The following is a 15,342-nucleotide window of genomic DNA, read 5'->3' as shown; positions in this document are numbered from 1 at the left end:
GGGGATATAGTTCTCTCCTTTGGTTTGAATGAGCAGGTTTATCATTCAAATGGAGATTCTTAAGGGAATTAAATGGATGCTATTAATTATTAAGTTTGGACAACAAGTGTGAACTGGGACTGTCTCAGGCAAATCAGTGTCATCGGATTATCCTAGAGTGGAATGTATAAAATGAACTTATGTTCAGCAGAACTCAATCTTTTACCCTAGTAGTAGACATTTCATGATTGTATTCATCAAATTTGTGACTGACATTATAGGTAGACCAATAGCTCAGAACTACCTTTGGAAGGTGGCCCTCTACAGTCTGATTCCACTAACTTTCTAGTCATCTCTCACCGTATTCATCTCTTTGTCCCTTCCCAGAATGTCTTTTTTTTTCACCTAGGCCAAGATGAGTCACTAGCCTCACAAATGTGCTTTTCCACTTCCATGTCATTTTATGTTCTTACCCTGTTTGGAATGTCCCTGTCACATGCTCTGCTAGTTGACATTGTATTTATTCATCTAACAAACATTTATTGAGTGCCTGGTAAGTACTCCATTAGTAACTCTAAAACAAATAAGCCACAGCCTCATCTTAAGGATCTCATGCTCTACTGAGTGTGACAACAAACCAATGTATGCATTTAAACTAGTATGTGCTATAAAGGAGAGCTCAGAGAAAGGGCATTTATTTTGGTCCAAGGCATCAGAAAAGACTTTGTCAGAAGAGGTGGCACAGGAATTAAGCCTTGAAGCATGTACAGATAATGTGGGGCCTGTAGGGTGTTTCAGGAAGAGGGAACATGAGCCAGCTTTAGTGTCCCAGCAATTAGGAAATCTATTCCAGTACTAATATTCATGAAAATGAATATCTCCATCCCACGAATTAATGCTTTGAACTTCTTTTTTTAATTTGTTTTTTTAGATATATATGACAGTAGAGTATATTTTGAAATATTATACATACATGGAGTATAATCTACTCTAATTAGGATCCCATTCTTGCAGTTGTATATGATGTGGAGTTACACTGTTCGTGTATTTTTATATATAGGAAAATTATGTCTGATTCATTCTACTGTCTTTCCTATTTCTATTCCCCTTCCTTTCCCTTCATCTCTCTTTGTCTAATCAAATGAATTTCTATTCCCCGACCACCCCCAATACACACCCACCGCCATTGTGAACTAACATCCACATATCAGAGAGAACATTTGACCTTTGGTTTTGGGGGATTGGCTTATTTTATTTAGCATAATAATCTCCAGTTCCATCTTTTACTGGCAAATACCATAATTTCACTCTTATTTATGAATATTTTGAACTTTTAATGAGCACATTCTACATATAGCTTGTCTTAAATTGTAAAGTTATGTTGTTCCTACTAAACTAAAAATTATTTGAGTATGGGGAGTATATCTTCATTTTCTAATCTTTACTTACTTCCTTGTCATAGAATGTTACTTAAGGAATGTTTGCTAATTGAAATGAAAAAGTGGTAAAATGGGGTTAGGTAGAAACAAGTGCCTAGTGATGTGAGATAAGAAAAAGCTCTGGGAAATGTCCCAGCTGATGCTGTAGCTGCTCATTCAAAATAATAACATCGGGAACAGTTATTGAGTATGTTTTGTGGGCCAGGCACTGTGCAAAGTGTTTTTCACCTAATTAAGGCTCATCACAATCCATGTTATTCTTGTTATTGTATTTACATTTCACATTTGGAGAATCTAAGGTCTAGAGGAATTAAATAGTTTACACAATTAGTAAGCAGTAGAGTCAAAAGACTTGAACTGGATCTTTCTGACCAGAGGCCAACCTGGAGTTGACTCTACTGTTTTTATGAAGGATACTACTACTACATTTTAACAGATATAAGAAACACATTTGGACATAACTCAGTAATATTTATGTTTTTAAGAAAAAAAAAACCATGAAGGTAGAATCTGTAAATAATTATGATAATAGTAATAATAGCAGCAAACATTTATTGAGCCCTTGTGTGCCAGAAACAGATCTAAGATCCTTATTTACATTTATTACTTCATTTCATTCTCACAACAATTCTCAGGCAGACTCTTTTATTTTCATTTTACAAAGGAAGAAACTGAGGCATAGAGACATTAAATACTTGTAGAAGGTCACACAGAGCTGATAAGGAACAGAACTGGCATTCCAGCCCAGGTGATTTGACTTCAGAACCAATGATTTTTTGTTTTTAACCCAGGACATTGAATCCAAGGCCTTACACATGCTAAACAGAGCTGGATCCCCAGCCTTCAGAAGCCAGTGTTCTTAATCACTTGCTAAATTGCTTCACAGTGTTTTCAGTACTACAGAATAATAGTCCTTAAATTTTATTGTGTAGTAACATCTGCAACCATCTGTGAGCATGCATTATTATATTTTTTTTTTCAAAAGTCTTTCCTAGTTTATCTACATGTTTCAAATGAATCGCTTTTAACATAGATAGTTGAGTGATTAGACAGAAAGGAGAAGGCCTGACCACAGAGCATGCTGCCTTCCCATCTGATCATAGGGTAGGACTCCCTCAGATCCTATATGCTTCCTCTCAGTGCTATGGCTTTGAACCCAAGTGGTACCACTTGGTTCACAACTCTACGTGCTTCAGGGTCCCTGATTCCTTCCCATCTGGAGGAGGAAGAGGATTTGGAAAACAGGTATGACTTGCTTAGGCAGCTGCAATATCAACTATAGCCTACTAACTCACTTAACAAAGATTTACTGAGTGCTTGATAAGAATATAGGAATATAGTGACTGGCCCATCCTAGATGAGACCATGCCATGGTTTGGAGGTTTAAGAGCTTCATTCTCAATCTTGTCTACCAGTTAAAAAGTAAAAAAAAAAAAATGTTTTAAAACTGTTACCCCCCCACCAGAGAATGAAGGCATATTTTTATCTTTCATTGACTTTTTTTTTCCCTCTGAAGACCTACGCAGGAAAGAGTCTAACAACATTCATTAAATTACTTTATCTTATATAGGAAGACAAATATAATAAGTTAGCACATTCTTTTGACAATTCTGTTTTCAGTATCTGGATCAAACCTGGGGTGCTGTACCATTGATCTACATCCCCAACCCCTTTTTATTTTTTATCTCATGTTTGTAATCCTCTTGCCTCAGCCTCCCCAGTTGCTGGAATTACAGGCATGTGCCACCACACTGGGCTGGCCAAAGTCTTCTTGCTAGCACAAAGATTTCTTTTGACTCATGAGCATGTTCATAATCAAAACGTCAAATTAGCCAGGCACAGGGGCGCACGCCTGTAATCCTAGCAGCTCAGGAGGCTGAGGCAGGAGGATCACAAGTTCAAAGCCAGTCTCATCAACTTAGTGAGGCCCTAAACAACTTAGTGAGAACCTGTCTCTAAATAAAATACAAAAAGGGCTGGGAATGTGGCTCAGTGGTTTAATCCCTGGTACTCCCCTCCCAAAATGTCAACATTATGGTGGCATTGGTTCCGTTCTTATTTTTCATTCTCCCTTTCTTTCTCTTTTCATTATTTTAAATAGATTGGGGCGGGGGGACACCATCTGTGCAAACAGTACTTGGCCTACACCAAATGCTCAAGAAATAGTAGCTACAGTGAGTTTAGCAACTGCTGTAGTAGTCTTTAAAATAGAAGTTTAATCCTATAGCAAGCTAAAATTTTCTTTGCAAATAAATTCACTGAAAATGGATGTATTTTAATATTACATGTAGTTCCAGAAAGATAAAAATCCTGAAATGAGTGTACATAAAGCTCTCTGCTGCAATCATTTTCTATATAATTATTTTGAAGACAGCTGCAGGTGCCAAGTAGTGAGAAAGTTCTAACAGAATTTGGCAAGAGGTAGGGTGGAATATGGTCCAGAAGGATAAGAGAGAGAATCAAGACTTTCAGAGAAAGTAGTCCCTTATGAGTTTTACTCCTGCTGTTCAAGGAGCTCTCGAGTTCATGATCTATCCAAAGAGAAACCTGCTACTTTGATCCTTTATCATCCAACTTGATAAGAATGGGTAGTTAATTGACAGTCATAAGATCAGCTGGTCTTCTTCCCCTTCCTCTTCCTTTTCTCCCCTTCCCACTAAAATATCATCTCTGCGTCCTCAGTACTGTGACAACCAACCCTTACAAAAGCAACACGTCTTCCCCTCCAGCTTCTTTTCCAGGCTGCCTTGATCTCACTCCTGCAGGCCTCACATCTAGAAAAACTAAGGGGTGGGGGAGGTTATTTATAAACTTTCTCAAGTATTAATCCCTTTCCTTCTCAGACTTTCTTTTCAACTTCTTCAAGGATAAAGAGGACCATTTCTTTCCCCAAAATAGAAATATTTCTTTCCTAGGAATGTCTCCCATATCATGCAGTCACAGACAGTTCAACTAAATGCCCTCATTTGTTGATTAGCATGCTCTGAGGAGGGTCCCCAGTGCAGTGGATTCAGGTAAGGAGCAGTTCTAAGGTGGTAGTGATTCGCAAATGAGACTGAAAGAGAGAGGCCCTTAAAGGTTTGTGCATGCTTCCTTGGGCTTCAACATTTACAGCTGAAAGTGCTTTCACCTAAAGTTTTGCTTTTCTGTTTGGACTAATTATTGGGGTTACTAATATTAAAGTAGGTGAATACCCCTTGGATTCTGACGGTTTGATTCACAGTCTTGCTCCATCATCCACTGTTGCCTAATCTCTGTGAGCCTCAGTTCCTATATGTGTTTTATTGTGAGGATTAAATGGGTTGGTGTATATAGTATGTACAGCAGAGTACCTGACACATTGTTGGCTTTCCATAAATGACTGATCCATTCTTCTATTCCCTTTATAGTAGATGACTATGGAAGGCTTGAGAAATAATCCAAGAATTTTGGAAGGTTAATATTGTGTATGCATATTTATTCCTAGTGAGTTATTTGGACTTACTGGATAATTATCAGATTTAATAGTTTATATCATATAAATTGCTGTTTCTAATGAATTAAGAGCTATTTCAGGTGCTTTGCTTTTGAGGTTATACTTGGAGGTGAATATTCTTTTAAGAAGCATAAAATGTCAGAGCTGGAGCTCATGTAGTCCAGAGGCTCTTAAACTGGCAGGTTGCAGAACCACCTGGGAAGTGTGTTGAACCTGGGTTCTCAGGCCTTGCCCTTAGAGATACTGATTAAATAGGTGAGTCTGATGCAACCTTTGGCGACCCCTTGTATCCTATTTATAGATCAGGAACTAAGGCAAGTACACAGTGTTAGAAGAACTTGGTGTTAATTAACCAAATTAACTAACAATTACATCTTTGTTGGATATTCATTCACATATTAATTTAACAATTCTTGGTGTGCAGGAACTATTATGTGAGAACTAAATCCTTCCCAATTGTACCCAACCCCAAACTTGTAATAGGAGAGCTAAGATAAATCCACAAAGTAATGTTTTAGAAAAGTGCTTGCAAGGAATTAGAAGCAAGAATCCATTCTGCCATCTGTTAGTTGTATTTCCCTGAGCAATTGAGTCAATCTCTCTGAGCTTTAGTTTTGTCATTTGGAACAGTAGAGATAATTCTGTTTCTCACCTTGAGAAATATGTGATAGCTCTTGAAAAACTATAAAGAATTAAATAAAAGGCATATGAAAGATAGTTATGTGTTCAACATTTTAATTAATATGCCAGGCTCTGGAGCTTATCTGGTGCTTGCCCCTAAACACTGGTGAAGGAGACACACACAAAAATGTTAGTATAAAGTAAAAAACACTGTTTTAGAAATAACAGAGTTCCTTTGGGAGCATGACTGAGAAAGGACCTGGAGGGAATCAGAAAGGCTCTGGAGAGGAGGTGGCCTTCAATATTAGCCTTGAAGGGATAGGAAGCTTCCCTGGCAAAGAAGAGGAGAGTACTGTGTAGAAGTGTGGAGGCATCAGGTGTGGTGTACATGTACAGGATGTCCATCATGCGTAGACCTGTGGAGTTATGGAGCTGAAGCTGAAAAAGACAGACTGGGCTGGATTCTGAGGATCTCTGTGTCAGGAATTTTAAATATTATTACTTACACAAAGAATTTTGAACATGGGTAGATTGAGTAGATAGAAATTTTAGACAGATAATTATGGCTTTATTCTGGAAAAACTTGAAGGAGAATGACTAGAAGTTGTCATTATTATTGCTTCCCTTTACTTTTATAATTTAATGAACTAATGATATATTTTTTATGTGAACCCTAATGATATCAACCTTTATAATTCAAGGAATTTAGCTCATTTTTGTAGTTCTACATAATGCTGTATATATGAAGTCTTTTGCCTCCATTAAATTATTTCCTAAGGATAAGTCTCCAGAAATAGTGTTAAAAGATCAAAAGATGTGATCCTTATAATACTTCAGTATTTCTTTCTCTTTTCACATGTGGTGTTTGTCTTATGGTGCACAATCAATATTAAAATACATGGTTTCATCACTTGAGTGGCATTTGATGCTATCTAAAGTTACATTAACTCAGTAGTTTGCTCTAATTTTCATAATATTATTTTTGTTTTTATTTGTTTTGAGATGGGGGTCTCAGGCTGCCCTTGAAATCCTGAACTCAAGTGATCCTCCTTCCTCAGTCTCCTATATATACTAGTATTTACTCCTTTTATTTTAGTATTGAAGTTGTAATTATCTTTCCCTTTTTGTTTTAAAATTTTTATATTCCTCAAAACTGTTAAGTAGTTTTTGAATAAGGAAATGTTGTAAAAGCATGATTATCATATTTATAAATGCATAACCCTTGTAATCTTTCTCAATCTAAAATACATTTCCTGTTTTTTATGTTTTTTTATGTTTGCTTCTCACATAGTGTCTTCAAGCCAATATTCACCTTAGTGATATCCACTGTACTACTTTGGTATACAAGAACTAATATGCTTTTTAAAAGTCATGAAATCTATGGTATTCTCATTCAGTATTGTTCACCTTTATAATGAAATTGATTACACTTATTCTTTAAAGCTTTGTTATGTTAAATTGAAACTTCTTTTTCCTGTTTTAAAAATTAAAATTACATATAGGATCGCTCTTGGAAAACCCTATTTACCTATAAGCTTACAGTGTCTAAAGTTTCTTCAAGGGTACTCTTTTCTATAGTTATCAAAAGCAGTTACTGTATTCTTATTGGCATAAGTTACTAAGGTCTCACAGCTGGGGATGTGGCTCAAGTGGTAGCGCACTCACTTGGCATGTGTGAGGCACTGGGTTCGATTCTCAGCACCACATAAAAATAAAGATATATTTTTTAAAAGATTTTCAGTGTATATATATTTTTAAAAATGTTACTAAGGTCTCTATCAGTATGCTATGGATTTATTCTGAGCACTCACAATCTGGATGAATGTTTTTCTTTTTCAAGGTGACCCAATAAAGCTGTCATTAATTAGTACATTTAAGAGGAAAATATATTTCTTCTCTTTCTCAAAACTTTTGAGCTGATATTCCAATTCTAAACAATCCCTACTTCTGTCAGAATTTTGCAAGGGAGCCAAGTGAAGGAAGCATGCTTTGAAAAGCAACACATGGCGTAGTCACTGTTGCGGAATCTGGATTACTAGCTTGTGGTGAGCCTAAAAATTCTGCTTAGTTTGCTCTTTTTAGTAGACTGGAAGAGCTTGGCCACTTGTCTGTGGCAGCCATTTTGTATCATTGGCAAGGGGGCATGTGCTATGTTGACAGGCTTGGGTCAATTAGAAATTTTATTTGAAGCTAGATCTGGTTTATTAAATACATTTACTTAAATTTTAGGAAAGGTTATAAACACTAGTGTTTTTGTCTTAAAAGTAACAAAAGCATATAGTAAAGAAAACTCAAAGGAATATAAAGTGAGAGTCTGCCTTTTTTCTATACCCGTAGTCCTACCTTTCATGAACATTGTTAACAATGTGTTGGGTAAACTTCCAGAAATTTCCTGTGCATATTAAACCATAGCCTTATATGTCCTTTAAAAAGATAGTAGTGGGACTTTTGTGTATGTATCTACAAAATGTTAATAAACTATTTTTTTGATTTAGTGTTTTATAGGTAACTTTTTAAGCCAGCACATGTTCTTCCTTCTCTTAAAAACAATATTTGGAATGTTCCAATTGTTATTGCTACCTCTAACAATACTGAATTGAAAATCATTGTGTATGCATGCATCTTTTTACTTCCTATTGGCTACTTTCCTAGGGGTAGAATTGCTGGGTCAAAAAATTACCATCAGCTGGGCGCAGTGGTGCATGCCTGTAATCCCAGCAGCTCTGGAGGCTGAGGCGGGAGGACCACAAATTCAAAGCCAGCCTCAGCAACAATGAGGCACCAAGCAACTCAGTGAGACCCTGTCTCTAAATAAAATACAAAATAAGGCTGGGGAGTGGCTCAGTAGTTGAGTGCCCCTGGGTTCAATCCCCAGTACCAAACAAAAACAAAACAAAAAAAAAACCCTAAAATTGCTACCCGAAATTTGTAATTTCAATTTAGACACTAAGATTTATTGAAAGTACCTTATTCCCAGATGTTGAAGGAGTATGAAGGAGAATGAAATTAGGTTTGATTGAAAACTTCCAGATGGGGCTGGGACTGTAGCTCAGTGGCAGAGGGCCTGCCTAGCATGTGTGAGCACTAGGTTCGATCCTTAGTACCACTTAAAAATAAAACAAATAAAATAAAGATATGCTGTCCATCTACAACTACAATTAAAAGAAAAAAAAAACTTCCAGATGCCCTATATGTGTGTTAATTATAAAAGATATTTATTTAATATTCATTATTAATGGTAGACACTCCCATTTGGCTTACATACATGCTTTCTTAAAATGGAACCAAAGTGAAAGTAAGTTGATCCCTTCAGCAAAAAGAGATCACTGCAGATCTGAGGGAGGAAGATTTTTAGGAATTGGATTAGAATTGGTTGCAAAAATCAGATGAAATACTTTGTGTCCTAATGATTTTATATTTGCAAACTTTAAGAAGCCATATAAATAGAAGTGCTTATTTCCTTTTGGATTTCATTAGGGCACATTCCTTGTATCCCTTGCAAACTAGGCCTTTAAAAACTTTCCTTGCCTGTACCCCTACCTCCATAGAAACAGCGTCCTCTGCAGACCTGGTCCAGATTCAGGGACTGTATCATCCAACACTTGCGGTGTTGTCATGATTAGAATGGCTTTTTGTTAGACAGCTGGATTTTTGATGTTTTCAAATTGCTGAAATATCTCAACCAGATAAAATAAAAGAGATGGCGTGGGGATCATGTGTTTGTCTTCTTGTTATTGCTGGGTAATTCAATATTTAATATCTAGTTTCTCTGGTAATTTTAATAAACATCTATGTAATACATTCCACAGATTTCAATGGGACAGATGTTACAAGATTTTGGAAAATTTCTCGGAATGTTCCTTCTTGTTTTGTTTTCTTTCACAATTGGACTGACACAGCTCTATGATAAAGGCTATACTCCAAAAGAACAGAAAGACTGTGTGGGCATCTTCTGTGAACAGCAAAGCAATGATACCTTCCATTCGTGAGTGGTTTTTGGAATTTTTAGTAAATATATTTCTCTCTGTTGTGTTCAATGTGAATTAGAGGCTATAAAAATAAGGCTTAAAATTTTCTTTATGAAATTCCTTTTTATAAACTTTAACACATTCTCATTTTTCGTGAATCATTTGTAGTCATTTTACATAGAGAATCTAATTAGTAGGTCCAAGTTGCTACACCTATCTTCTGTGCTGCATCCTACCTAACACAGCAACTCTTGGCATTTTGTACACTCTTAGAATTTGGGGGCAGTTCCTTGTCAGCCATATGTGCAAGGTGGTCAGCATCTCTGTTCTCCAAGGATTCAATGTCAGTTGCAACTACCAGTCATTGTTACAACCAAATATACTCTCTCACTTTTTCAACATTTCTTAAGAGGTCGTTAGAATTGTGAATCATTAGAACTTATGAACAAGGTTTTCTTCAATTCTAATGAATCATAAGGAGTGAAACAACCAGCCAATAGGTAGACAAAATACCTTGCCCCCCCCCCCTTTGCTTTTGGTACTGGGATTGAACTGAGGGTCGCTTAACAACTGAGCCACATTCCCAGCCCTCTTTTTTATATTTTAGAGATAGGGTCTCACCCAGTTGCCTAGGGCCTTGCTAAGTTGCTGAGGCTGGCTTTGAACTCTCGATCCTTCTGCCTCAGCCTCCCAAGCCTCTGGGAGTATAGACGTGCAACTACCATGCCCATCTCTTACCTTATTTCTTAAATAAAATAATAAAGAAAAGGTATAGTATTCCATATTTGTGTATTCCTGTTACATAACAACAATTCGTTACGTTGAGTGTCCTCTTATTTAAAGAACATGATTAATGAATATGTGTTCATTGAGTATTCATACTATATGCTAGTATACGTATATATGCATGTAAGAGAGATTTGATAGCGGCTACAAAGTACCCCAGAAGAGATGATAATCAAGTACAGAACTAAAGTTGGTAAAGATGCCATGGAGTTGTCTGGCAGAAGAGTATTCGCAGACAGAGGGAACAGCAAAGGCTGTACCCAGCAATGGAAGCAGGGCTGGCATGGTCAGTGTGGATGGAATGTGGTGCCTCCGAGGGAGAGTTGCTGGTAATGAGATCTCAAAGTAATAGGGACCAGGTGGGAGGGACCTTGTTGGCCCTTGTTAGGATTTGAGTATTGAGAGTGAACAACATTTGAAGGTTTAAGTATCAAATAGGCTGCTGTGTGGAGACTAGACAGGCTGCAAATTATTAAACAATGAGGAATCATTTATCTTCCTTTAAGTCCATGTCCTTGTTTAAAGTAAGACATACCTGGGACTGGGGGTATAGCTCAATGGTGGAGTGCTTGCCTCACACTTGTGAGGCACTGGGTTTGATCCTCAGCACCACATAAAAATAAATAAATAAAATAAAGCTATTATGTCCATCTACAACTAAAAATAAATTTAAAAAATAAGACATACCTGTACTATGGAAATCAACCTTTAGTCCTATAAAGTGTTATGCAAGGATTATTAATGTATGTTTTGTATACTTTTGTTATTCATTTTTGCCAATTTGTTTAATTTCCTTTTAAACAGAAATGTAATTGTCTTTACAGGTTCATTGGCACTTGCTTTGCTTTGTTCTGGTATATTTTTTCCTTAGCACATGTGGCAATCTTTGTCACAAGATTTAGCTATGGAGAAGAGTTGCAGTCCTTTGTTGGAGCCGTTATTGTTGGTACATACAATGTCGTAGTTGTGATTGTGCTTACGAAACTGCTGGTAGCAATGCTTCATAAAAGCTTTCAGTTGATAGCAGTAAGTGTTCTTTCTTTTAAAACTTTATATTCTCTTCAGATCTTACTAAATGTGTGCAATAAAGTAAACAAAAATTATAAGAATTAAGAAATAGTATCATTAAAAAATTAAATATAGAAATTTAAAATGTAATTTATAACAGTTGCAAACCTTAGACCAACTTTTTGTCTACATGATGTGGAAACATTTAGACAGTTTTAAAGAATGTGTTCCCTCACCCTCTCCTGCCTGCCTCTGTGTGTGTGTGTATGTGTGTGTGTGTGTGTGTGTGTGTGCGTGCGCGCGCGCGCGCACGTGCATGGACACACTCACTCTATATTGCTTTTCATTTTCTTCTTATAGAATCATGAAGACAAAGAATGGAAATTTGCTCGAGCAAAGTTGTGGCTTAGCTACTTTGATGACAAGTGTACATTACCACCACCTTTCAACATCATTCCTTCTCCAAAGACTATTTGTTATCTGATTAGTAGCCTCAGTAAGTGGATTTGCTCTCATACATCAAAAGGCAAGGTCAAACGGCAAAACAGTTTAAAGGTAAGAAATTAGAAGTTTGATTTGCAGCAAAGAAGTTGTAGCAATCCCTAATATTGGATGTTTCTTTCTTTTTTTTTGAGTATTTTTTTTAATTTGTTTTAATTAGTTACTCATGACAGTACAATGACCTTGACATATCATACATTTGAATCACATGGGATACAATATCTCATTTTTCTGAGTATACAGGTTACAGAATCACATTGGTTATGCAGTCACATATATACACACAGTAATAATAATGTCTGTTTCATTCTACTATCCTTCCTATCTCCCCAACCCCTCCCTTCCCCTCCCATCACTTCTCTCTACCTAATCTAAGGTAGCACTATTCTTTTTTTTTCTCACATCTTCATATATGTATTTCATATAACAATGAGGTTCTCCTTCCACCATCCATGCATTAAAACCTAAATATGTGAGTTCCTGAGGGCCTATGACTAGTTTGTTTTATCCATTGCTGTATCCCTAATGCACAGCATAGTATCTAACATGAAGGAAGGATTTAGTAAATATTTGTGAGAGATAGAAGCAAGATTTCTTTAGTTTTCAAATTTTCCCAGCATGTGAAATCTCATCTTACAGTTTGAAAATATGGAAAATAATTTAGAATACCTATTCTTTCACCGTAGATAAAAAATGACTAATAGAGGCAGCTCATGTATTGACTTGCATATTCATTCTTTAAGAAACATCTGATAGGGCTGACACTGTGGCTCAGTGGTAGTGCACTTGCCTGGCATGTATGAGGCACTGGGTTCGATTCTAAGCACTGCATATAAATAAAATAATGGTCTGTCAAAAACTAAAAAAATATTTTTTTAAAAAAGAAACAGGGCTAGGATTGTGGCTCAGCAGCAGAGCGCTCGCCTAGCACAGGCGGGACACGGGTTTGATCCTCAGCACCACATAAAAATAGACATTATGTTCTGCCCATCTACACCTAAAAAAATAAATATTTTAAAAAAAGAAACATCTGAGATTGGCAATTGCTCAAACTTCTATGTTGCTATTTGATTCTTCTTGAAAGTTATTCAATACATCAATAATATAGTACATGTTTCTTATAAACCAGGATGTTGCCGAATTTTCCAGTAAAAAGCTAGAGAGTAAATATTTCACATTTTGCAAGCCAAAACAAAATTAAAGATATTATGTAAGTAGTAATATGACAAGAGAGAAAAAAATTCCCATCAATCTTTATTGGTGAAATCCAAAATATGACAATAATTGAGTAATAATCTTTGTAATACATGAGTACTAATAAAAAGAATGTGATTCCTTTTGGTAGGGATAAAATTCTGCTTAAAGTTCAAGATTAGAGAGCTGCCTATCATAAAATTAATTACAAATGTTCATTTGTACAAACAATTCTTAGGTCACATACTATAAAAACAGGAATGAGGCCACATTTTGGACTTTGGGTCATAGTTCACTAAACTCTGCTCTAAATTTAATATTCCTGATGCCATTTTTTTAAAACCAAGTTTGCATAGTGATGAGTAAATAAAACAGATATGCAGTCTATATTTGTTTTAAACAAGTGTTGAACATTATTTTGTACCACTTTATGGCAAAACTGTCATCTTTTAAGCATTAAAAGCTCTGTGTACCTTTTTTAAAAAATTTATCTCATTTAAACATTGTTTCTGGAACTGGGGGTACACTTCAGTTGTAGAGTGCTTGCCTAACATGTACAAGGCTCTGTGTTCCATCCCCATCACTGTAAATAGTTATATATTTTTTTCCTGCATATCATTGGTTATCGTATTATTTTATGTTTTGAAGGAATGGAGAAATTTGAAACAAAAGAGAGATGAAAACTATCAAAAAGTGATGTGCTGCTTAGTACATCGTTACTTGACTTCCATGAGACAGAAGATGCAAAGTACAGATCAGGCAACTGTGGAAAATCTAAATGAACTGCGCCAAGATCTGTCAAAATTCCGAAATGAAATAAGAGATTTGCTTGGCTTTCGGACTTCTAAATATGCTATGTTTTATCCAAGAAATTAACCATTTTCTAAATCTTGTAGAGAATAATTTTCAATAACGAATTTGAAAGACTGTATTTACATAACTTGCAATTAAATTAATAAGATATATATTGAAATAATTATGTAAAAGCCATCCTTTAAAATATTTATAGCATAAATATGTGTTATGTAATATATGTATATAGAATTAGTTTTTTAAAACCTGTCAGTGGCTTTTTGCAGGAGCAAAACACATTAAGTAGATAGATTTTAATTAGCATGCTATTTGGTTTTCTTAATTGGACAGTGCTTTAAAATGTTATTCTTTTTATGTGTAAGAGGAGTATAAATATACACATTGCTCAGAAGGTTTTGTAAAAAGTAAAGGTCAGCAAATGTGAGCTTATTTATCTCCTACCATAAGATACACTTGAAATATAAACATTATGGTTTTTAAAACCTCTGTTTTAGTTCACAAATATAGTCCAGTATTTATTGTTTAGCAATAGAATTTTATCTAAAATAATAGTCTATTTTTTTTATTTTATTATAATCTTAAGCAACAAAGAAAAAACCATAATGAATATTTGAATCTATTTATGTCTGTCAATTTAAATTCACTTCAGTTTTTGTTATTGTAATATATTTACTTTTACATGGTTATAATCATTTTATATTTTTAATTTTATTTTTTTCACTTAATAGTATTATATACATATATATTTCCATGTATTGTGTAGTCTATTCAGATTTTTATAGAATTATGTCATTTTTGAAAAATAGACATTTTTATTTTTTAGCCATAGGGTATTTATAAGTTTGCATAGTTACTTCCCTGGTCATTTGGGTGCTTTTAATTTTTCTTTACCATGATAGTGCTATAATTTTTTCCAAGCCAGAGTGAATAATCATAAAATAAAGATACATCTTTATCATGTGTAGTCATAGCCTTTTGGTTTTGTAAAACAGTGGATGACCCTTTAATGAAAGGATTTGTTTTATATTTGAATTAAGATTCGTGAGCTTATCTCCCAAAGTATTTTCCACAGAATTTAACACAGCTTCTATTAAAGTGACTTCATGCTTATTTGTGGATCATTCTTGCTGCTTAAGATGAAAAGCCTTGTTTTTTTTAATTTAAGAATAAAATGTATATTTAATTTTATAATATACATTATAAAATGTATATTATATTTTCTGTGTTCACCTGAGGGATGTAGGTAGAATTTTTTCATAGGCTATAGCTTATATATTCTTGCAGCATTTCCAGTTAAGAAGGTATAAGGTATATAATTCTCTGCTTAACTGAATGTCAGATGGTCTTAAGGCCACAGGGTGCAGGTAGCTCTTGGTCTATAAGCACCACCGATCCAGGGATCATTGTCTAAATATGTCAGTGTTATGTTTCCCTTACTTTTTAATTTTTATTTTTTTCCAAATTTTAAGTTTTCCCTCTTTGGGGCAAATTCTTATAAAAATGTTTATTGTAAAGTTATATTTTGTCTACGATGGGATTATGCACTTCCCAATTGGGA

General features: G+C 35.2%; 1 protein-coding gene across 3 annotated transcripts in view; it reads left to right on the top strand.

The window, feature by feature from the left end:
- Trpc1 (transient receptor potential cation channel subfamily C member 1) overlaps positions 1 to 14,894 on the top strand; it is an 80,837-nt gene extending 65,943 nt beyond the window's left edge. For all 3 annotated transcript variants that reach the window (XM_027933909.2, XM_027933908.2, XM_071615850.1), the window contains 4 exons: positions 9,324 to 9,499; positions 11,093 to 11,294; positions 11,637 to 11,831; positions 13,620 to 14,894. In XM_027933909.2, the coding sequence (XP_027789710.2) occupies positions 9,324 to 9,499; positions 11,093 to 11,294; positions 11,637 to 11,831; positions 13,620 to 13,847 (801 nt within the window). In that variant the 3' untranslated portion in view covers positions 13,848 to 14,894. The remainder of the gene's footprint in view (positions 1 to 9,323; positions 9,500 to 11,092; positions 11,295 to 11,636; positions 11,832 to 13,619) is intronic.
- Positions 14,895 to 15,342: the final 448 nt, after the last annotated feature.

The sequence above is a fragment of the Marmota flaviventris genome, chromosome 8 (genome assembly GCF_047511675.1).
Source record: "Marmota flaviventris isolate mMarFla1 chromosome 8, mMarFla1.hap1, whole genome shotgun sequence".
NCBI lineage: Eukaryota > Metazoa > Chordata > Mammalia > Rodentia > Sciuridae > Marmota > Marmota flaviventris.
The sequence above is the reverse complement of the archived record's forward strand: the minus strand, read 5'-3'. Positions and strand labels throughout refer to the sequence as shown.